The sequence below is a fragment of the Camelus ferus genome, chromosome 6, assembly GCF_009834535.1.
Source record: "Camelus ferus isolate YT-003-E chromosome 6, BCGSAC_Cfer_1.0, whole genome shotgun sequence".
Lineage (NCBI taxonomy): Eukaryota > Metazoa > Chordata > Mammalia > Artiodactyla > Camelidae > Camelus > Camelus ferus.
This window is the reverse complement of record NC_045701.1, coordinates 20671456-20693209: the sequence shown is the minus strand read 5'-3', so window position 1 is coordinate 20693209 and position 21754 is coordinate 20671456. Positions and strand designations below refer to the sequence as shown.

Genomic DNA, 21754 nt, shown 5'->3' with positions numbered 1-21754 from the left:
GAATGTGGCTTAGAGGCAGCTTTGCTGAATCAGGTACTGTGCTCCTTTCTTCCCCATACCATCCAGAAAGTGTAAGGCAAAGGGGACCCGAAAAAGTGCTGCAGGAGCCCTAGGGTGAAAGACAGGCTTTCCATCTGATACATAATATATAGAATGATTCAGTATCCTGGGTAAAGGAAGAAGCTGGAGTGGGGATTAGGTGGTGGGGACACACTGAGGAATGGGGGAGGGGAGACTTACAGCAGGTACCATTTTTACAAGGATGTACCAGACAGTCATAAGACAGTGTCAGCCTCCTCAGTCCTCTTTCACATTCCCTGTTTTTTCCTTTTGTAAGGGCCAAGCCCTTCGTTCGTTCAAATATTGCCCCTTCTGTTTTGAGAATTCCCTGGAGTAAGTAATACCATTGCCTCCCAAGGTTATCCAACTCACTGTGTCACATTACTTGTAGTTGAGAAGGTCTTTCCTGGGTTTTACTCAAACCCCCCTTGCTGCAGTCTGAGCTCATTGCACGCAGCAGAGATGGAGACTAGCCAACCACTATCTTCGGAATAACAACCCCCCAGGGACTCAGGGCCGGAAGGTCAATCCGTCCCTCCGATACTGCACAGTGTTTCAGAGCACACCACACACCCAGGGCCTGAGGCAATGAGGATGGGAAGGAATCTAGGACCCTAGCAAGCGATGACCCAAAAAAAAAAAAAAAAAAAAAGCTCCAGACAATGATAACACAGACACACCAACACAGAAGGATACAGCCCTACAAACTCGGAGCCAGAGAGGGACAAGATGGCTCCCCTCAGTTTGGGCGAGACTGCGGAATTGTCAGAAAGTACTTTTCCGGGAAACACCTTAACTAGAAGCTTCTTCTGGCGCTGAGACAATAGGCTCACTCCTCCAACCGGTCCCTCAGATCCCCCACCCCTACTCAAGTCGGAGTGGGAGCTCCCTCTGGAAAAGGATGGGGGGTGCTGGGAGTCAGCCACTAACCCGGGGCCCTGGAAGCCGCAGACCCGGAGCGTCGCCACCCCAGCCCCGCCCCTGCGGCGCCAGTGCTCCGCCCCCCTGACAGGCAGCAGCCAATGAGCGGCTCCAGCTACCGGCCTTTAAGAACCGCGCGCACTCTGCCCGCAGCGGACGCTGCCGGCCTAGCACTCCAACGGAGTTTCCATGGAGACCGAGGCTGGGCCGGGGCGGCCTAGCGGCGTTGCCATGGAGACAAGTCCCCGGCAAGGGGAGACAAGTCCCCGGCAAGGGCTCCCAAGCCCCGGCTCTCAGCTAGATCAGAACCCCGTGGAGTCTCTGTGCAAGGCCGGAGCCGCGGTGGCGGCGGCAAGCTGGGACCCAAGGAAACACTCTTTGCTCATCGTGATCGGCGACATCGGTACAGAAAGTCAACTGAGGGCCGTGCGGGCCCACCTTGAACAAGGTGAGCTGCTGTCCTGGCTGCGCTCGGGACATCCTCCATCCCGTGCTTCTCTGCCATCTGCATCCTCCATCCCCAGTGTTCATTTCCTGAGATCTGAGCTCCCTGTTAATCTGAATCATCAGCCCCTGTCACCTGCATCTTCTATGTCATGCATCCGTATCCTTCCGAACTGCCAACATCTCGCTTCCGCAACCTTCCTGCACACCCCATGGCGTTCCGCAGTCTCCCTGAGGCGGTGGGAGCTCTGTGCAGTGCTTTGGGGCCCCCTCTGGTTACACCCCTTTCTCCATAATACCTTGGGCCAGACGTCCTGAAAGTCCTCACCATCCCCTGGAGAGTCCAGGTCCCTACCTTAGTTTCTTCTTGAGAGTTCCTGAAGAGACACAGGGTGCTTTCTGAACGCCGCAGACAAATCTCAAATATCCCAGTGCCAGTGGCCAACCTGAGAGAATGACCTTAGTGGCCGCAAGCTCCTCAGTTCTCCACTGTCTGTGGCGCAGTGCTGCGGAGCCACCTGCGGGTGGAAGCAAGCTGCGGAGGAGCAGAGGCAAGGAGGGGGCCACAGGAGGAGAGTCTAGACTCCTACTTAGCAGTAAGGACCAAGAAGGCAGCCCCTAGTTTCTGCGAATGGGCCCTCGGGTGTCACTTCTATCATAATTGGGCAACTCTGCAAGAAAATTCCTATATACAAACTCATTAATGACCAAATTTAGCCTAAACTGCCCTTCTCCCTCTTAGCTCAGGCAAAGCCCAAGAAAGGCACAGGATGGGAGACAGACATAGGCACTAGCCACCTTTCTTAAAGACATCAGTGAGGTTGATCATGGCAGCTGTCCATATCCCCTCCCTCTCTTTACCTCTTCTGTGAGCTTGGAAGTGCTCCCAGAAGTCCAGTCCTTCTGACCTTATCTAGAGCCCTTTGTTTTTGTTTTCTCTCACAGGGATTCTCTCCTGGAACATTGACTTATCATCCATTGACTTGAACCAACAATTGAGACTCTTCATTACCCGGCACCTAGCTCACTTCTCCTCAGAGGTCAAAGGTTAGGAGTAGTGTCATTTATCTCAGTCCTATGGGTGAGGGCTCATCACAGAAGAGCAGAGGTCCAGTCTCCTGGCAGAATGGGCTTTGTGGGAGGTTTGGGTTGGGGAGCAGGGAGGGACTCCTAAGGGAAAGGTTGTAAAGCTTCATAGCTTTCCCCGCATACCGAGTACACTTGGCAGACAAACAGTATGATGGTGGAGGCAGCCTAGAGAATGTAATTTCTGCCTGCAAAGAGTGTGGTTTGTGGATAGCTGTTGACGGGTGCACTAAGGGATTGAGGTACTTATTCTAAGTGATTAATCATCTCCCATGTAAAAATTCACTCTTTTTTTGTGATCCCCTTTTTGTATCCCCTGGCCTCCTTGCTTCCCTTTAGAGACCCTTGAACCCTCCACTCACCTTCCAAGATCCTTGCTTAGCTTTTTCCCTCAGGCTACCCTCCAGCTTTCAGGGTTTCTGGTTCTTCGTTTGACTCAGTCAACAGATGTCCAGAGCAGAGCAGAAAACTTGTACCAAAGGCTGATAAGCACCATCAAATCCAGAGGGGCAGCAAGGTTTCCTGGATTTACTGCTGCAAGAGCTAGTCATACTTGGAGGTTTGGCTCTGATATCAAAGTTTACAGGATGCAGTTGCCCATTCTGCTAGGTGGGAGAAATGGTTAGGAATTAGAAAATATTTTAGGAGCTATTATGCTATGACAGTATCTGTGGGGAGAGACTGCAGAAAACCCTACATCCCATTAGAAAAGTGCTGGGCATCTGGTCATGTTATTGGTAAATGTTGACAAACCAACTTATACACCAGTGTCTTTATGGAATATAACATCCACCCAACTCAACAGTCACTGCCACCAAATGGCTGAATTCTTGTCTTATACAGATAACTCTCAATTATCCAGTATAATAGATAGTCACCCCCCTGCCTTTTCTTTCTGCTCCTTCTGCTAACTGCCACATCTTTGATCATTTCCCTGATCACTGACTCCTCTAGAGATGCTCCTGGAGAGAAAAGACAAGGTTAATATGACTAATGCTCCGTTATCCTAGGAATATGTGCAGCATTTAAAAAATGTGAGGCTGGCCTCTGCTTGATGTGACAGGCTTCCTGTGAAGCCAACCAGTCACTGTTTTGAGACTGCCTTCTGTTTAGAATTACTCGTGTCATGGCTTCCTCCCTTAGTGCTAATGATCGACAATTGACAGTTTAACCACTTTATTGATTCTAGGAGCTTTGGTGCTAGCCTGGATAAGGGGATGACAGCAGATGAAATTGATGACTGAATTGAATTTGGGGAGTATCTGCTGATGTTATTAATTCACACTGAATTCTCCAACCTTATCCTTTTGACCAAAGAGACTTAAGAGTAAGCCGCTTTTTGGAATGATAGAAGAGTGAACAGAACTTAAACCAAAATACTTAACCATTCTTCAGATCAAGATGTGGAGGTGCTTGGGAAAACGCTTACAGAGAGATGCATGGTTAGTCTCAGAGACCTCTCAGAAACAAGCACTGATATACAAACCACTACTAGAGCTTTTCAATCCAAGTGTTTTACCATGGTATCCTCAAGGGGCTTAGGAACATTATACCCAAGGTCAGGGCTCACTTTTGAATACTGAATATTTTTAGGTTTGGACAATTTCATGGTGGCCTATCTATGTCCCTGGGGAATAGTGGAGAATTTCCTGGAGAAACCCACATGGCTCAAGACAGCCACAGCCCCACCCCTGCTGGCTCCTCTTTCAGCTGTCCCCACAAACAACAGTCAGCCCAGAGCAGCTGCAGACACTGCCCCTCCCTTCAGCCTCCATTAGAGGAGAGGCAAAGGGAACCAGGCTGCTGGGATGGGCTCAAGAGGATATGCTAGGACCTTATGATTTAATCCTTTCTGTCTACCCCACATCCCTGTCACCTTTCCTCAAGCCATGGGCCAAAATGCTGAAAAGGGGGACAAAAATGTATCCTATAATGACAGGGAGAGTGCAATCATTCCTAGCCACTACCCCCTACACACACACAGAAAAGAAGGGGACCTTTCGATGGACAGTCAGTGGCCCAGCTCCTTCTAGTGGTCAAATGCAGTAAAGGCTTTCCAAGGTAAATCTTGCACCAGGTAGTCTGCAATGGTGACTAGGAGCCTTCCTTTCTAACCCTTTGTAAAAAAAAAAAAAAAAAAAAATTCTGGAGCTTCCAAGCATTTTAAAACAAACCCAGAAACAACTAGAACAGTGGGAAACTGAGCTTAAATAACACTCTAATACTACTTCTATTTGAGGGCACAAATAGCAAGGGAGAGGGCTTTCATAATTTATAATTCATGACTGGTATTCTAGGACTCTAAAAAATCACAGGCTGAAGGACCAGTTTGGAAGCCTTGCATCTGACTCTGCATTACCACTGATGCACTCAGGAAGGACTAGTTCCATTACTTCTGCAAACGTGAAAGCTATTCTGAATGAATACAGCAGCTCGTTGGCCCCTACAACTGGGGTTTGCATTGCTTTCAGAAATAGGAAAGGAGGGACATGAAGAGTATTTTAAGTCTCTTCCCGTAGCACCTCCAGGCTTGGGTTTACCTGGGAGCTAAGTTACTCTAGAGTTGGTCTGGTCTGACATTCTGATTTAGAATTTCCCTGATCACCTAGATGACCTCTCACAAGTCTTCCACAAAAGGGGGACAGACTTCCAGTGGCATTTGTGCACTGCAGGTTTAGGATTCTAGAAATGAAGCACTTTTAACATCTTTTATGATATTCACTCCTCATGGCATTATTGGAGGATGGCACTAATATTATACTCATTTGATAGTTTAGGAATTGAGCTTTCAGCGAGCTTAAGTGGCATGTTTAAAAGCATGATTGGTAAAATGGTAGTCAGGTCTCAGATCTAGAATTTCTGATCTCACTTTGTGTCTGAACTCAGGCCTCTCTTTCTTCTTCGGCATCTCACCATTTCATTGCAGCAGAGCCAGGGAACACAGTGGGTGAGGTTTGGTTGTGGTGGGTGGCTGTTCAGAGGGTGAGGACTGAAGGAAAACTCCACTGTGAGTTGGAACCTTGCCCAGGGTGTGGTCCTTGGGGGTAATAGCTGAGAATAGGGGTGGGCTCTGCACTGGGCTGGGAAATGTTATTTCATTCTCAAGCCACATGACTACTCAAGTTTCCCTCTTAGCATACTCCAGAGAGCCTTAGAAAGCAGAGAGGAGGTAGAAGGCTTGAGGCTGGAGGAAATAAGAACTATGAAGTTGCAGAACGGAGGTGTTTCCCTTTTGTGATGCTCGGAACTTAGCCTGGTTTGTGTTGTGTATCTCTGCAGATGGCCTCCTCTGTCCAAATGGGGCTGTTGCCATGTTGCCGCTGCTTTGCATCCCCGGATCTGAGCAAGGATTCCTCCCCCTCTGTAGTCCTCCCTCTCCCCCTCTCCTCACTGGTGACTCAGCTCCTCCTCTCCTCTGGCAGCAGTTTAGGGGGGATGGAGATGCTGAGAGCAGAGACTATTTTGGCTTCTCTGACCTTCAAAAGCAGCTCTTGGCAGCCTGGGGCAAGGGTGGGGCTGGTACTGGGGTAAGAGTGGGTGGATGTCAATGTGAGGAAGGCTTTAGGAGTTGGCCAGGATTGGGGAGGGTTGACAGAAGGGACAAGGGCAGGGAGGGACTATGTGGGAACATGAGCATTGCCGGGTTGAAACTGAGTGCTAGAGCTCTAGGTCCTCTCTTGAGTCCTAGAGCGCGTGTCACCAAATCTGAGACAGTGGTAAAGACTAAGGGAAAAAGGGCCAACGTTAGAAGGATTAAGATCGTATAAAACAGAGACATCAAAGAGACAGAGCAAAGTTCCAGAGATAGGAACAGGGATGTCAACACCCTGCAAAGTCCTTTATAAGATTTCTTTAATCCAAAGAGTACTTTATGTGACATTTAATAATTGACTTATAGTAAGAAAATCTTGTAGGCCTGCAGCCCTGGTGATCTTCCTTCATCCCTTTAACTATTTCACTGAAAGGCAGAAAGTACCCTGAATCTTCAGAGACTGCCTCTTCATACCCAATGACCCAAGAATTCCAGTTGTCAGTGTCTGTGTGGTTGCTGCGCTGTGCTGCATTGGCACAGAATTGTATGCAGTCCCAGGGTCCCTGTGCCCCACCCTAGATGGGCTAGACACCATGTGTCTACTTCAAACTACTCTCCAACCTACAGTGAGACATTTCTGTGCCTTCTGGTTTCCAAAGCTGTGGCTCAGAAGCCGGCAGAGGTCAGCACAACTCCCTCCTATCCCCAGCCTTGTCCCAAGCAGTCCTCTAACTCCTACCTCATGCTTTCAGGTCCCCAGCCTCTTTGTCTCCTGCTCCTCCCGGGACTGAAAGTCATTCCCTGGGTCTGAGGGGAGAGGCAGCAGATGGTTTCTGAGAGAAGGGGGAGGGCCCAGGAAGCCCATACCTCATGTATCCCCCAGTGTGGAGCACAGGGCTTTGGTCTTTTGACTGATGCTAAAAGAGTATTTTTTAACTAAGCAGGGTTGGGGGAGAAGGGTTCTATAGGCCATTGGAGACCACCCTGGCTCTTCGAGCTGCTAGACAACTCCTTGGCCAGGCAGAAGTACCAGAGCACTGACATTGCAAAGGCAAAGAAACGGTTAAGTCTCCAGTGCCTCGTCATGGACCAGCCCCTCTTCCCCGCCCTGGCGCCGCCCTCTCCATCAAGCGCCCCCCCCCCCCCCACTCCCACCCCTAGTGCGGCAGACTCTTTCCCTGAAGCTGCCGGCTGAGGCCGGAGCCGCAGCCTCCATGAGGGCTCCCTCCCACACCCCAGGGTAAGAACCCAAGGGCTTAGCATGGGGGGTGGGGGATACTGTGACAGGGAGACGGGATGGGGGTAACGGGAAGGGAGGTGATACCAGATTTGAGGTATCTGGAACTAACCCTGCGGGGGTGGGAAGGGTCGGGAAACAGAGAGAGAAGATGACCATTTCTGGCTGTGGGGCCAGCCTGGACCCAGACCTAGGCCGAGGCCAATGGGGCTGGGACGGTGAGAGTCCACCTCTCAGGCTGGGCTGAACTGGGAGACAGCAGCCTAGAGGCAGCAGCAGAGGGTGGTGTCACTGGCTCTGCCTAGAAGCCTTGGGGCTCTGGTGGAGTTTGGGGGCTGTCTTTGGCAAGGGCAGAAGAATCCGAGGGAAAGGCGGATGTTATGGGAATGTACCTAATGGGAGGGTCTCTGGCTGTCAGCTGCTAGATTGCTCAGCTGCTCCTATGCTGGGGACGAACGGGACTGCGAGTTTTCGCCAAGTAAGGGAAGGTGGGGGACACTATGGAAAAGAAGGGAGGAAAGGGTCGTTAAGACGTGGCACGCGCCTCTTCATGGACCAACCTATTCGCTGTGGGCTCCCCACACCCCATTCCATGCGATTAGCTTGAACTTGGACTCGAAGCGCCCCCCTTTCTGGCTCCCTCCAGAGATTGAGATTACTCCCTCCCTAGCAGCTGCCCGAATTTCCAGTCCTGCCCACCCCACCGGACCCCATCGTGGCCCATCCCCATCTCATCTCTTCTTCTCTTCCCAAGATGGGGGCTCCGAACAGAGGGGCCAGTTTCTTCTCCCTCTCTGCGTCCCCCCCCTTCCCCACCCCCCTGCAGAGGCAGCCAAGAAAATGACTTGTCATGCTGGGGTGGGGGGTGGGGGCGGAGCCGGGGCTGGAGCCGAGCACAGTGCGCACACGCACACGCGCACACACACACACTGCGGCAGACTGCAGCTGCCCGGCGGCCCCCCTCCCTTCCGCCTCACTGCGGAGACACCTGCCTTCCCTACCGCCCAGCCTCAGCACTCGCCGTCCACCCCCAAACCCATCCCTGGACAAGGGACGTGCCCCTGCCTCCCAAGAAGTCCTCTCTGAAGAAAAAGGAAAAATAAGTCAATTGCTTTCAGTGAAACTGCTGGGGGAGCAGAAGAGAGAAACAGGGCTTTCTCCCAGGCCTGAAAAGGAGGGGCACACGACATAAATCGCTGAACCGCGTAGTTGCCGGTCACAACTGGAGAGCCCATGAGTGAGGGATGGGATCTTGCACCAAGACCAGAACTGAGATCAGAGCAGTCTGAATAGAGAACTGGGAGGAATGGCATACCGGGGGAGGGGGAGTAGAAGATAGAAAGCCAATCAGTCTGTACCACAGAGCTTTCTCTTTCTGAAACTCCTAGCTTCAAGGGTGACCTTGTGAGTATGTGGTGGGGGCGGGAGGTGGGGTGGGGGGAGAGGAATTGCCCTTCTAAGTCTAAACTCCTTAGAGGTAGCCTGGGGCTGGAAATCCTTTATCCCTCACCTGCCCAAGCCCTGCCCCTGCGCGTCTCTGAGGGGGTTCTCATCCTCTGAACCGACCTTGGAACATCCCTCAATTCCCATGTTAAGAGAAGAGAAGCCGGGAACCCCTCCTGGGCTCCACCTGCCCTGTGTGGGGTTTGGTCTTCTGACACCATCCATAGTTCATTCCCCTGCAGCTGCAACTGCAGCCCAGTGCTGCCAGATCTGCCCGATCCTGGCACCATGGCTCTTCTGCTTAACAAAGGCCCTGGCCCCAGGGTCCTCTTGTCTGAGCCCCAGAAAGAGGAGAGAGCGCTGGGTCACAGAAGAGGGTCTGGGGGACAGGTTATGAGTCCTCCCACCAATATCCTCCAGACAGCCCACTCCCCAGACCATCCGTTCAACTGTGTGTTTGTAAGGTAACTCCACTATGGGCTGCAGCTGGTAAGGGCAGGAGCAGGGGATGGCAGCCTCCTTTAGGGTCTTCCGTCTAACCTGCCACTTTCTTTCTTTGCTGCACTGCTTGGTGTTTCATGTGAGTCTGGATAATGGAAGTAGAAAGGGGATTTGAGGGTGTATTATGTTTCTCCATAGACTGGGGAATACTCAGAACCTCTCCTTCCTTCCTTGTTTCTTGTTTGTGTACCCCTAACCTCTCCGTGACAGAAGGCCCCTAGGAGAGGTACAAGGATGAGAGGAGAAACTGTTCCCAAGGGATGGGTTGTGGGGTAGTGAACCAGGCCTCCCTGGAGCCTAAGGATGTGAAGGTGAGGTGGGAGATGGAGCTGTGAAACTTCCGTGTTGGTGGGAACAGGATGATTGTGTGCATGTTTGTGAGTGCAGCCCTGGCCTCCGAGGAACTGGAGAACAGAACAAGAGGTCCTATCTCTCCTCTTGGCATTGTAACCCCCAAGTGTTTAGACAGCACAGACTTCTCTATTCCAGAAGTCCTATTCCAAAAGACTCCTGATGGGGGTTTGGAAGGAAGATGAGGAGTCTGTCAACACTGCACAGAAGCATCCATCTCCTTATTTCCAGGCACTCTGACTAGAAAGCCCAAGGCAGAGGCAAGCTAGTGAGGAGAGAGCTGAGTGAGGATTGTCATTCCAGGAGCCCTCCCTTGAGCTGAGGCCCCCATCCCCAGGCAGCACCAGGAGCTCAGTGCTCGAGAGGGACAAAAGGTTCTTGTCAACAGGGCGGTCTGAGGCGGGAGTTCCAGGCAGCGGGGTGAAGGGAGCAGATGAAGGGAGGGAGAAGACAGCCAGTGTAGGAGAGGGGAGGAGGAAACCCTGGAAGGGAAGGAGTGCAGGAGCCAGCCTCTAGACCTTACTCAGCGGTATCCAAAGTGGCAGGACCTAAGCCTAGCCAGGCTTCTCTTTCCCCTAAGCCCCATGTTCTGATAGTGAATTCTTTCCTTTCCTGCCGTACACAATGCCTCTCCATTTTGGTCTCTGCCTACTTTCTTCAATACAAATTCCTGCATCTCTCCCTCAGGCCAGAGGACCCTCTGCCACCAGAGTGAGATCCTAGAGACCATCATCCTGGTAAACCCCAGTGCCGACAGCATCAGCTCTGAGGTAAGGGCAGGGCCTGAGCCTTGCCACAAGGGCCTGCGGAAAGTGCCGTAACCCACCCTTGCCAGTGCGACTGCTGTAAGGCCAAGAATTCCTGGACTTGGCTTTCAACCATCCTCTCTCTGCCATCTAAGCTGCCTCACAGTCCCAGCCGCACTCCGGAGGTGGCATGGGGCTCCCAGTGGGGAGCGTGTCCTGGCAATACCAAGGGGGACCAGGAACATTCAGTGCCCTTCCCTGCAGGGGCTTCCTCCATCTGTGACACTCCTCTCCTTCCTCTCTAGGTTCACCACCTCCTTAGCAGCCCATCAGTTCACAAACTCCTGATCTTGAGTGGGCAAAGTTTAGAGCCTGGGGGCGACCTCATCCTCCAGAGTGGCACCTACTCCTATCAAAACTTTGCCCAGGTCCTTCACAACCCAGAGGTAAGGACTAGAGCTCTGGGGAACATGGGGTAGGACTAGAGCTCTGGGGAGGGATCCAAGGAAGAGAAAATCTCCTGTTGCATGACCACTGGGGGGACTAGCAGAGCGGTAGGAGATCACCTCGGAGAGAGATGGAGATTAGTCGGTTGAATCTGAGTCAGGTGGAGACAACCCCAATGACCTGGTCTATCTCCCATTCCTTTAGATTGCCCAGTTACTCAGCAATAGAGACCCTGGGACCAAGGCCTTCCTCACCGTGTCCTGCTTAGGGGAAGGTGATTGGAGCCACCTGGGACTATCCAGTTCCCAAGAGACCCTGCATCTCCGGCTAAACCCCGAGCCCACGCTGCCCACCATGGATGGCGTGGCTGAGTTCTCCGAGTACGTCTCTGAGACCGTAGATGTGCCATCACCAGTTTGACCTGCTGGAGCCCCCCACCTCGGGGGGCTTCCTCAAGCTCTCCAAGCCTTGCTGCTACATCTTCCCTGGTGGCCGCGGGGATTCTGCCCTCTTCGCTGTTAACGGTTTCAACATCTTGGTGGATGGTGGCTCTGATCGCAAATCCTGCTTCTGGAAGCTGGTGCGGCACCTGGACCGCATCGACTCAGTGCTGCTCACACACATCGGGGCAGACAACCTGCCAGGCATCAACGGACTCCTGCAGCGCAAAGTGGCAGAACTGGAGGAGGAGCAGTCCCAGGGCTCTAGCAGCTACAGCGACTGGGTGAAGAACCTCATCTCCCCCGAGCTGGGAGTCGTCTTCTTCAACGTGCCCGATAAGCTGCGGCTGCCTGATGCCTCGCGGAAGGCCAAGCGCAGCATTGAGGAGGCCTGCCTCACTCTGCAGCACCTAAACCGCCTGGGCATCCAGGCCGAGCCTCTGTACCGTGTGGTCAGCAACACCATCGAGCCACTGACCCTCTTCCACAAGATGGGTGTGGGCCGGCTGGACATGTATGTCCTCAACCCTGTCAAGGACAGCAAGGAGATGCAGTTCCTCATGCAGAAGTGGGCAGGCAACAGCAAAGCTAAGACAGGCATTGTGCTGGCTAATGGGAAGGAGGCTGAGATCTCGGTGCCCTACCTGACCTCTATCACTGCTCTGGTGGTCTGGCTACCAGCCAACCCCACCGAGAAGATCGTGCGTGTGCTTTTTCCAGGAAACGCTCCCCAGAACAAGATCTTGGAGGGCCTGGAAAAGCTCCGACACCTGGATTTCCTGCGCTACCCTGTGGCCACGCAGAAGGACCTGGCCACTGGGGCTGTGCCTGCCAACCTCAAACCCAGCAAAATCAAACAGCGGGCGGATAGCAAGGAGAGCCTCAAGGCCACAGCCAAGACAGCCGTGAGCAAGCTGGCCAAAAGGGAGGAGGTGGCCGAGGAGGGAGCCAAGGAGGCCCGCTCAGAATTGGCCAAGGAGTTAGCCAAGACAGAGAAAAAGGTGAAAGAGTCATCTGAGAAGCCCCCAGAGAAGCCTGCCAAGCCTGAGAGGCTGAGGACAGAGTCGAGTGAGGCACTGAAGGCGGAGAAACGAAAGCTGATCAAAGACAAGGTGGGGAAGAAGCATCTGAAAGAGAAGGTATCAAAGCTGGAAGAGAAGAAAGACAAAGAGAAAAAAGAGATCAAAAAGGAGAGGAAGGAGATCAAGAAGGATGAAGGAAGGAAGGAGGAGAAGAAGGATGCCAAGAAGGAGGAGAAGAGGAAAGATACCAAACCTGAGGTCAAAAAGATTTCCAAGCCAGACCTGAAGCCCTTTACCCCTGAGGTGCGGAAGACCCTCTACAAAGCCAAGGCCCCTGGCAGAGTCAAGGTGGACAAGAGCCGGGCTGCCCGTGGGGAGAAGGAGCCATCCTCTGAGCCCCGGACCCCCCCAGCCCAGAAGGGGGCTGCACCACTCCCGACAGTCAGTGGACACAGGGAGCTGGCCCTGTCATCACCAGAGGACCTCACACAGGACTTCGAGGAGTTGAAGCGTGAGGAGAAGGGGCTGCTGGCTGAACAAAGGGACGTGGGACTCGGCGAGAAACCACTCCCCCCAGACGCTGCAGAGGAGGGACTCCCAAGCACAGCTGCCCAAGGGATACCATCCTCCATCCCAGCGCTGGAACCAGAAGAGCCTGTGATGAAAGAGAAAGAGGTTGTCCCAGACATCCCTGAGGAACAAGGCAGCAAGGACAGAGGTCCAGACTCGGGGGCTGAAACAGAGGAAGAGAAAGATACCTGGGAGGAAAAGAAGCCAAAGGAAGCAGAGGGACTCCCTGAGAGAACAGAAGCCAGAGAGGAAAGTGAACCTGAGGTAAAGGAGGATGTGATAGAGAAGGCTGAGTTAGAAGAAATGGAGGAGGTGCACCCTTCAGATGAGGAGGAAGAGGAAGAGACAAAGGCTGAGGGTTTTTACCAAAAACATATGCAAGAAGCCTTGAAGGTAACTCCAAGGGGCAGGGAGGCTCTCGGGGCCCGGGAACTGGGACCCCAAGGCAAAGCCCCTGAGAAGGAGACCTCATCATTCCTAAGCAGCCTGGCCACCCCTGCAGGAGCCACTGAGCACGTCTCTTACATCCAGGACGAGACAATTCCTGGCTACTCAGAGACTGAGCAGACCATCTCAGATGAGGAGATCCATGATGAGCCGGAGGAGCGCCCAGCTCCACCTAGATTCCCTACAGGTACATATGACCTCCCTGGGCCTGAAGGTCCTGGCCCCTTTGAGGCTAGCCAGCCTGCAGACAGTGCTGTTCCCGTCACTTCCAGCAAAGGCTATGGAGCGCCAGAGACTGAACTCACCTACCCCCCTAACATGGTGGCCGCCCCTTTGGCTGAAGAGGAGCACGTGTCCTCAGCCACCTCAATCACCGAGTGTGACAAGCTTTCTTCCTTCGCCACATCCGTGGCTGAGGACCAGTCCGTGGCTTCACTCACAGCTCCCCAGACAGAGGAGACAGGCAAGAGCTCCCTACTGCTTGACACGGTCACGAGCATCCCCTCATCCCGCACTGAAGCCACTCAGGGCTTGGACTACGTGCCATCAGCTGGTACCATCTCACCCACTTCCTCACTGGAAGAAGACAAGGGTTTCAAATCACCACCCTATGAGGATTTCTCTGTGACTGGGGAGACAGAGAAGAGAGGAGAGCTTGTAGGAAGAGGCTTGCCTGGAGAGAGAGCCGTGGAAGTGGAAGAGGAGATCACAAAGGTACAGACGTCTGAGAAACTTCACAGTCAATATGGAGCCCCGATGTTCGCTGCCCCTGGGCACACCCTACAACCAGGGGAACCAGCCCTTGGAGAAGCGGAGGAGCGCTGCCTCAGCCCAGATGACAGCACAGTGAAGATGGCCTCTCCCCCACCATCTGGCCCACCCAGTGCCACCCACACACCTTTTCATCAGTCCCCAGTGGAAGAAAAGTCTGAGCCCCAAGACTTTCAGGAAGCAGACTCCTGGGGAGATACTAAGCGTACACCAGGAGTGGGTAAGGAAGATACTGCAGAGGAGACAGTCAAGCCAGGACCTGAAGAGGGAAGACTAGAGGAGGAAGGAAAGATGCCTCCTCCCAGGAGCCCCCAGGCCCAGGAATCACCCATCGGCATTGCTGCGGGACCTGCAGGCTGCACCATCCAACTGCTGCCAGAACAGGACAAAGCAATAGTCTTTGAGACTGTGGAGGCAGGAGGGCCCATAGGCCCAGTTCTGGAAACAGAGGCCCTTCCCAGAGACTTAAGAACACCACTCAAAGAAACTGGTGAGCCTCAGAAAGATGAGGTGCTCCAGTTTCCTGACCAAGGGCTCTCCCCTGAAGAGGCAGAGTCCTTCTCTGTCCTCAGCGTGGTCTCCACAGACACTGCCAACCAAGAAGCCACCCCCAGGTCTCCCCGTGGCCTGACGGAGCAGCACCTACACAAAGACATTTGGCCGCAGTTATCTCCAGAAGACACCCGGTCACTTTCTCTCTCAGAAGAGAGTCCCAGCAAGGAGACCTCTCTGGATATCTCTTCTAAGCAGCTGTCTCCAGAAAGCCTTGGCACCCTCCAGTTTGGGGAACCATGCCTTGGAAGGGAAGAAAAAGGGCCTCTGATGCAGGCTGAGGACGCCTCTCACCACCTAGCCCCTGTGTCTATTCCAGAACCCCGTGCAGCCACAGTATCGCCTCCCACAGATGGGACCACTGGGTACTCTGCACAGGCAGACATCACAGATGAGAGCCCTGATAGAAAATTACCTGCCAGGTCCTTCTCTCCCTCTCCCCTGTTAGGAGATGGGGAGCACTCACCCGGAGCGAGCACAAGCCCTGCAGAACACATTCTGACACCCGAGAGCTCCCTAACCAAGAGTCCTGAGTCTTTGCCAAGCCCTGCCATGGAGGATATCGCCATGGAGTGTGAAGGTAAAGTTCCAGAGTTGAAAGACAGAACCCCAGAGCAGAAGGAGAAGGGACCTGAGCTAATGGATAAAGTCCTAGAGCAGAAGGACAAAACTCTGGAGCATAAAGATGTTGTCATTGAACAAAAGGATACAGCCATTGGTTGGAAAGATGAGGCTCTGGAAGAAGAGAACAAGGTTGTGGACAACAGCAGGACAAGGCTTTAGAACAAAAAGGCAGAGACTTAGAACAAAGGGACACAACCCTAGAACAGAAGGACAAAGCCCTGGAACCAAAAGACAGAGACTTAGAACCAAAAGATAAGGCCCAGGAACAGGAGAACAAGGTCCCAGAAGAGAAAGATGAAACTTTAGAACAAAAAGTCAGAGGCTTTGAACATAAAGACAAGGCTCCAGAGGACGAAGTCCATGAACTGAAGGGCAAGGCCTTAGAACAGACAGATGAAGCCCCTGAGCAGCACAAGGCCCTGGAACAGAAGGATGAGGCCTTGGAAAAGAAGGATGAGGCCTTGGAAAAGAAGGATGAGGCCTTGGAAAAGAAGGGTGAGGCCTTGGAAAAGAAGGGTGAGGCCTTGGAAAAGAAGGGTGAGGCCTTGGCAGAGAAGGATCAGGCCTTAGAACAAAAATACTGGGCCCTAGGACAGAAGGATGAAGCCCCTGAGCAAAACATTAAGGCTGCTGAACAGAAAGATAAGGCTCTGGAAGAGAAGGACAAAACTCAGGAGCAGGAGAGCCCCATGCAGGAGGATAAACCTGTGACACTGGAAGAGAAGATTCTAGAGGAAAAATCTCCAGAAAAAGTCAGGGCTGTCGAACAGAAGGAAGAAGCTCTGCTGGAGAAGACCAAAGCTCTGGGGCTGGAAGAGAGCCCAGTGCGGCAGGACGAGGCCAGTGAGCAAGAAGAAAAGTACTGGAAGGAGCAGAGTGTGGTCCAGGAGTGGCGAGAAACATCTCCATCCAGAGGGGAGCCTGCTGGAGAGCAGAAAGAGCCTGCCCGGACATGGGAGGACACATCTCCCGAGCAGGAGGACAGGTACTGGAGGGGCAGAGAGGATGCGGTCCTAGAGCAGGACACATACTGGAGGGAGCTGAGCTGTGAGCGGAAGGTCTGGTTCCCCCATGAGCTGGGTGGCCAGGGCGCCCGGCCACGGTACACAGAAGAGAGGGAGAGCACTTTCCTCGATGAGGGGCCGGATGATGAGCAAGAAGTGCCCCCCTTGGAGCATACGCCCCAGAGCCCCTGGGCCTCAGACTTCAAGGGCTTCCAGGAGACTTCACCACAGAAGGGGCTGGAGGTGGAGCGCTGGCTTGCTGAGTCACCAGTTGGGCTGCCCCCAGAGGAAGAAGACAAGCTGACTCGCTCCCCTTTTGAGATCATCTCTCCTCCAGCCTCCCCACCTGAGATGGTTGGACAGAGGGTCCCATCAGCCCCAGGACAAGAGAGCCCTATCCCAGAGCCTAAGCCCATGCCACCCATGAGGAATGAACCCACCACCCCCTCCTGGCTGGCTGACATCCCACCCTGGGTGCCCAAGGACAGACCCCTGCCCCCTGCACCCACCTCCCCAGCCCCAGCTCCTCCAACGCCTGCCCCAGAGCCGCACACTCCTGCGCCCTTCTCTTGGGGCACAGCTGAGTATGACAGTGTGGTAGCTGCAGTGCAGGAGGGGGCAGCTGAGTTGGAAGGCGGGCCATACTCCCCGCTAGGGAAAGACTACCGCAAGGCTGAAGGGGAAAGGGAAGAAGAAGGTGGGGTTGGGACTCCCGACAGCAGCCCCCGCGACACCAGCCCCCGCAGCTCAAAGGTCCCAGAGGCCAGCGAGAGTCATGCCACCAAGGAGCCAGAGCAGACCGAGCCAGAGCAGAGAGAGCCCACTCCCTATCCTGACGAGAGAAGCTTTCAATACGCAGACATCTATGAGCAGATGATGCTCACTGGGCTGGGCCCTGCATGCCCCACTAGGGAGCCTCCGCTTGGAGCAGCTGGGGATTGGCCCCCACGCGTCTCAGCCAAAGAGGAGGCTGCCGGCCGAAACACATCTGCAGAGAAGGAGCTTTCGTCTCCTGTCTCACCCCATCGCCTCCAATTTGACACTCCAACCTTCAGCTATGCAGCTCTGGCAGGACCCGCCATACCCCCAAGGCAAGAACCTGAACCAGGTCCAAGTGTGGAGCCCAGCCTCACCCCACCTGCAGTGCCCCCTCGTGCTCCTATCTCCCGGACCAAAGGCCCAAGCCCCCCTCCTAACGGTAACAACCTGAGCTGTAGCCCGGATAGGAGAACCCCATCCCCCAAGGAATCAGGCCGGGGTCACTGGGATGACAGCACTAGTGACTCGGAGCTGGAGAAGGGGGCTCGGGAGCAGCCAGAGAAAGAGGCCCAGTCCCCAAGCCCCCCTCACCCCACCCCTGCAGGGCCCTCCACATTGTGGCCTGAAAGTGAGGGATATACTAGCCCTTCCTCAGATGCACACCTGGGCCCTGCCCGACCCAGCCTGGACTTCCCTGCTTCAGCCTTTGGCTTCTCCTCGTTGCAGCCCGCCCCTCCACAGCTGCCCTCTCCAGCTGAACCCCGCTCGGCACCTTGTGGGTCCCTTGCCTTCTCTAGGGACCGAGCTTTGGCTCTGGCCCCAGGGCCCCCCACCAGAGCCCGGCACGATGAGTACCTAGAAGTAACCAAGGCCCCCAGCCTGGACTCCTCGCTGCCTCAGCTGCCATCGCCCAGCTCTCCTGGGGCCCCTCTCCTCTCCAGTCTGCCACGACCTGCCTCGCCAGCCCTGTCTGAAGGCTCCTCCTCTGAGGCCACTACACCTGTGATTTCCAGTGTGGCTGAGCGCTTCCCTCCCGGCCTGGAGGCTGCAGAACAAGGGTCTGCAGCACTGGTCCCAGGAATGGAGCCAGCTGCCCACAGCCTCTGGGACCTCACTCCTCTGAGCCCAGCACCTCCAGCTTCACTGGACTTGGCCCCAGCTCCGGCTCTCAGCCTGCCTGGAGACATGGATGATGGCACTCTGCCCTGCCGCCTAGAGTGCTCAGGGGCTGCCACCAAGAAGCCAAGCCCCTTGCAGGGTCCCTCCGGGGACTGTGCCACCAATGGCCCAACTGAAACCAGCTCCAGGCCCCCAGGCCCTGCCCCAACCAAGGCTGAGAAAGAAGAGGCTGAGGCCTGCCCCGCCTGGGAACGGGGGGCCTGGCCTGAGGGAGCTGAGAGGAGCTCCAGGCCTGATACCCTGCTGTGCCCTGAGCAGCCACTGTGCCCTGGAGGGGCCCCTGGAGGCCAACCTAGAAGCGTCTCCCCTGAGATTGAGGCTGGGCCCCAGGGATGTGCTACCGAGCCCCGGCCGCATCGTGGGGAGCTTTCCCCTTCCTTCCTGAACCCACCTCTGCCTCAAGCCACAGATGACAGTGACCTCTCAACCGAGGGAGCTCGGCTGGTAGGGAGAGGGGGGCGGCGCCGGGCTGGGCCCCCAGGGGCCACAGGGGGCCCATGCCCCGTGGCAGATGAGACACCCCCAACGTCAGCCAGCGACTCCGGCTCCTCACAGTCAGATTCTGACGTTCCACCAGAGACTGAGGAGTGTCCATCCATCACAGCTGAGGCAGCCCTAGACTCAGATGAAGATGGAGACTTCCTGCCTGTGGACAAAGCTGGTGGGGTCAGTGGAACTCACCATCCCAGGCCTGGCCATGACCCACCCCCTATCCCCCAGCCAGACCCCCGCCCATCCCCTCCCCGCCCTGATGTGTGCATGGTTGACCCCGAGGTGCTCAGCTCAGAGTCTGGAAGGGTAGAGAGGCTACGGGAGAAAGAGAAGGCACAGGGGAGACTAGGCCGCAGGGCCCCAGGCAGGGCCAAGCCAGCATCTCCTGCCCGGCGCCTGGATCTTCGGGGAAAACGCTCACCCACCCCTGGTAAAGGGCCTGCAGATCGAGCATCCCGGGTGCCACCCCGACCACGCAGCACTCCAAGCCAGGTCACCCCAGCAGAGGAAAAGGATGGACACAGCCCCGTGTCCAAAGGCCTAGTCAACGGACTCAAGGCAGGACCGAGTAAGTATAACATGGAAAGCGGGAGAGACTGTGGTTTGGGGTTAGTGTGGCAGGTCAAGGACTCCAGGAGTTGGAGTGAGGAAGGGAGGGAAGAAGAAGTTTGTCCAAAGAGTTCTACTCTCCCTCTACAATGAGTCCTGTCTTGTCCATACAGCGGCCTTGGGTTCCAAGGGCGGCTCTGGCCTCCCTATATATGTGGATCTCGCCTACATCCCGAATCACTGCAGTGGCAAGACTGCTGATCTTGACTTCTTCCGAAGAGTGCGTGCCTCCTACTATGTGGTCAGTGGGAATGACCCTGCCAACGGCGAGCCAAGCCGGGCTGTGCTGGATTCCCTGCTGGAGGGCAAGGCCCAGTGGGGGGAGAATCTTCAGGTGAGCGGCAAGGAACACCAAGGAGGTAGTCTGGTCAAAGTTTACTCAGAGGCACTAGTGGAACGCAGTCTCTGTTCATAAGAGGACCGAGTCCTTTCTGTGGGCAGCGGGGCTACTCCCTGGACCATCCCACGACTTACCTTCCCTTCAGTTCTCACATCAGGCATGTCTTGTCTCCCTCATAGGTGACCCTGATCCCTACTCATGACACGGAGGTGACTCGTGAGTGGTACCAGCAAACGCATGAGCAGCAGCAACAATTGAACGTTCTGGTCCTGGCTAGCAGTAGCACCGTGGTCATGCAGGATGAATCCTTCCCAGCCTGCAAGATTGAGTTCTGAAAGAACCACTCTTCCCCAAGGATCTGCTCCCCCAGCTCCCTTAGAGAATGGCTACTGCTGAGTCCTTTGGGGTTGAGGGACATGGGAGCTGGGGTAGGGGTGCCAGGGACAGGATGTCTTGTGGAAACTTAGGCTAAATGGGAGGGGTTGTCCCTCCCCCCCTCACCCATGCCTGAAAGGAGGCTCAAAACCAAAGGTAACGGATAGGATAGGGGGAGGGTGCAAAATTAGGATACGAGGTTATCCGATGCCTGAGAACCCTGGAGTGACTTTAGCACTGTCTAATACTGATATAGGGCGGGGAGTGAGGCTGGGTCTAAGAGAGCAACCTCCTCCCTCATGGAGGGAGAGCATATCCCAACCCCAGGGGCCTCTTAATCTTAATCTATTTATTTAGCATCCCAAGGAAGAATTTCCAATAGTAATTTATGTGACCTGGGGGCAGGATGCTGTCAGTGAGGTGCCCAGAGCTGCATCCTTTCCTCCATCTCCCATCCCCTTACCCACCAGAGTCTGGGTTCCAGCAGGATGCATCGCTGCTACACTGTCCCACTGCTTCCCTCTGTATCTGAATGTCTCAATCCAAAACTTGAAGCTCTTTTGACCAACAGATTGGTGAGAGAAGAAAGGAGCTTATCCTCCCAGCCCCTGCTTCATACCATTCACCTCCCAGAGCTGTGCCCAAACCAGGCCTACTGGGCAGCACAAAGGGGCATGGAGAGCCCAGCCTCAACCCCAGAATTTTTCCAAGCTCTCTGACCTTACGAAGTTTTCACCCACCCATTCCAGCTACCCTGATCCCTTCTCATACTTGCTTGGCTTACCTGCATGTGGTCATCTGCTGTGGCCTGGTGTGTAATGGGTTACAAAGCCACTGCCTGACATCCCAACATTTGACACCCCAGCAATGTGTGACTCCCCCAACATTCCACTATGCCACCCTGCAGCTGAGATGGGAACGCTGGCTGCCTTTCCAGCCCCAAACTCTTGGACAGAGGATCTGGGAGGTGGAGGCCATGCCAGAGGACTTGGGGAAAATGAGAGGGAGGAAGGAGAGAAGGAAACAAAACTGAGCCTAAGGCCTAACTCCTACCGAGTGATAAGAAAACAGGCAGAAAAAACCACCCCAGAAAAGGGCCTCACCCCAAGCACGCCAATCAGCAGCCCTGCCAGACTACTGCCGGACTGAGAGACCCAGACGCTCAGCAGGGCTCGGCTTCTCTGCCAAACAACTGTGTGGAAACCAGAACGAGCCCAACCGTGTTCTCCCGAGCTCCCGCCCTCCCGTGCTGCTGTGCTCTGCTCCTCCCACTTCCCTGCTCTAGTTCCCAGCTGCTGTAACGGAGCCGCCTCCAACTCTAACAATAAATCGAGTTCATTACAGAGGCTGTTGTGCTGCTTGGGCTTTTTCTGACCCCACACATCGCTTGGTTGCTGGGCCCTGGCTTCTCCCAGCATTGTCATTTATCTCGATTCCTTTGATGACTGGAAGCAGTTCCAGGACCCTGGGATGCTAGAGGATATAGGGTGGGTGAAGGGAGAAAAAGTTATGGGGAGCCAGCACAATTTCTGAAACTAGGTGAGAATGCCCAAGCATAGGGAATAGGAACTGAGAGTGGGGACATACATTGGTTTGGGGGAGGGAAGAGAGGCAAGGGGTCTCCTGGGAAGGAGATGCCTACCGTGGGGTCAGGAGCTGAGGACTCAAACAGCACCAGATACCTTGCACAGGAGAACACCAAAGAGGTGAGGGGTTGGGGGCCCTCAGAGACCCAGAGCCTGTTGAGGATGTAAATGCCTTTCACCTGTGCAGTCAGGCTTTCCATGAAGTAAAATGTTGGC

At 54.6% G+C, this 21754-nt stretch overlaps 2 protein-coding genes across 5 annotated transcripts in view; one reads left to right on the top strand and one right to left on the bottom strand.

Annotated features, from left to right (window-relative positions):
* Positions 1-1915, bottom strand: part of TP53BP1 (tumor protein p53 binding protein 1) — an 81546-nt gene extending 79631 nt beyond the window's left edge. For 3 of the 4 annotated variants that reach the window (XM_032481343.1, XM_032481345.1, XM_032481344.1), the window contains exon 1: positions 1781-1914. The gene's annotated coding sequence lies outside the window, so the exon portion shown is untranslated. Of the gene's footprint in view, positions 1-1780 lie in introns of all 4 variants that reach the window. The other variant, XM_032481347.1, reaches the window with a different exon arrangement.
* On the top strand, positions 1162-21298 carry MAP1A (microtubule associated protein 1A). Its single transcript, XM_032481342.1, is given in 9 exon segments — positions 1162-1429; positions 2371-2472; positions 10263-10345; positions 10627-10767; positions 10973-11182; positions 11184-15329; positions 15332-19196; positions 19351-19571; positions 19757-21298. Coding segments are annotated over 9 exon segments (9183 nt in total). The 5' UTR covers positions 1162-1170; the 3' UTR covers positions 19913-21298.
* The last annotated feature ends 456 nt before the right edge of the window (positions 21299-21754 follow it).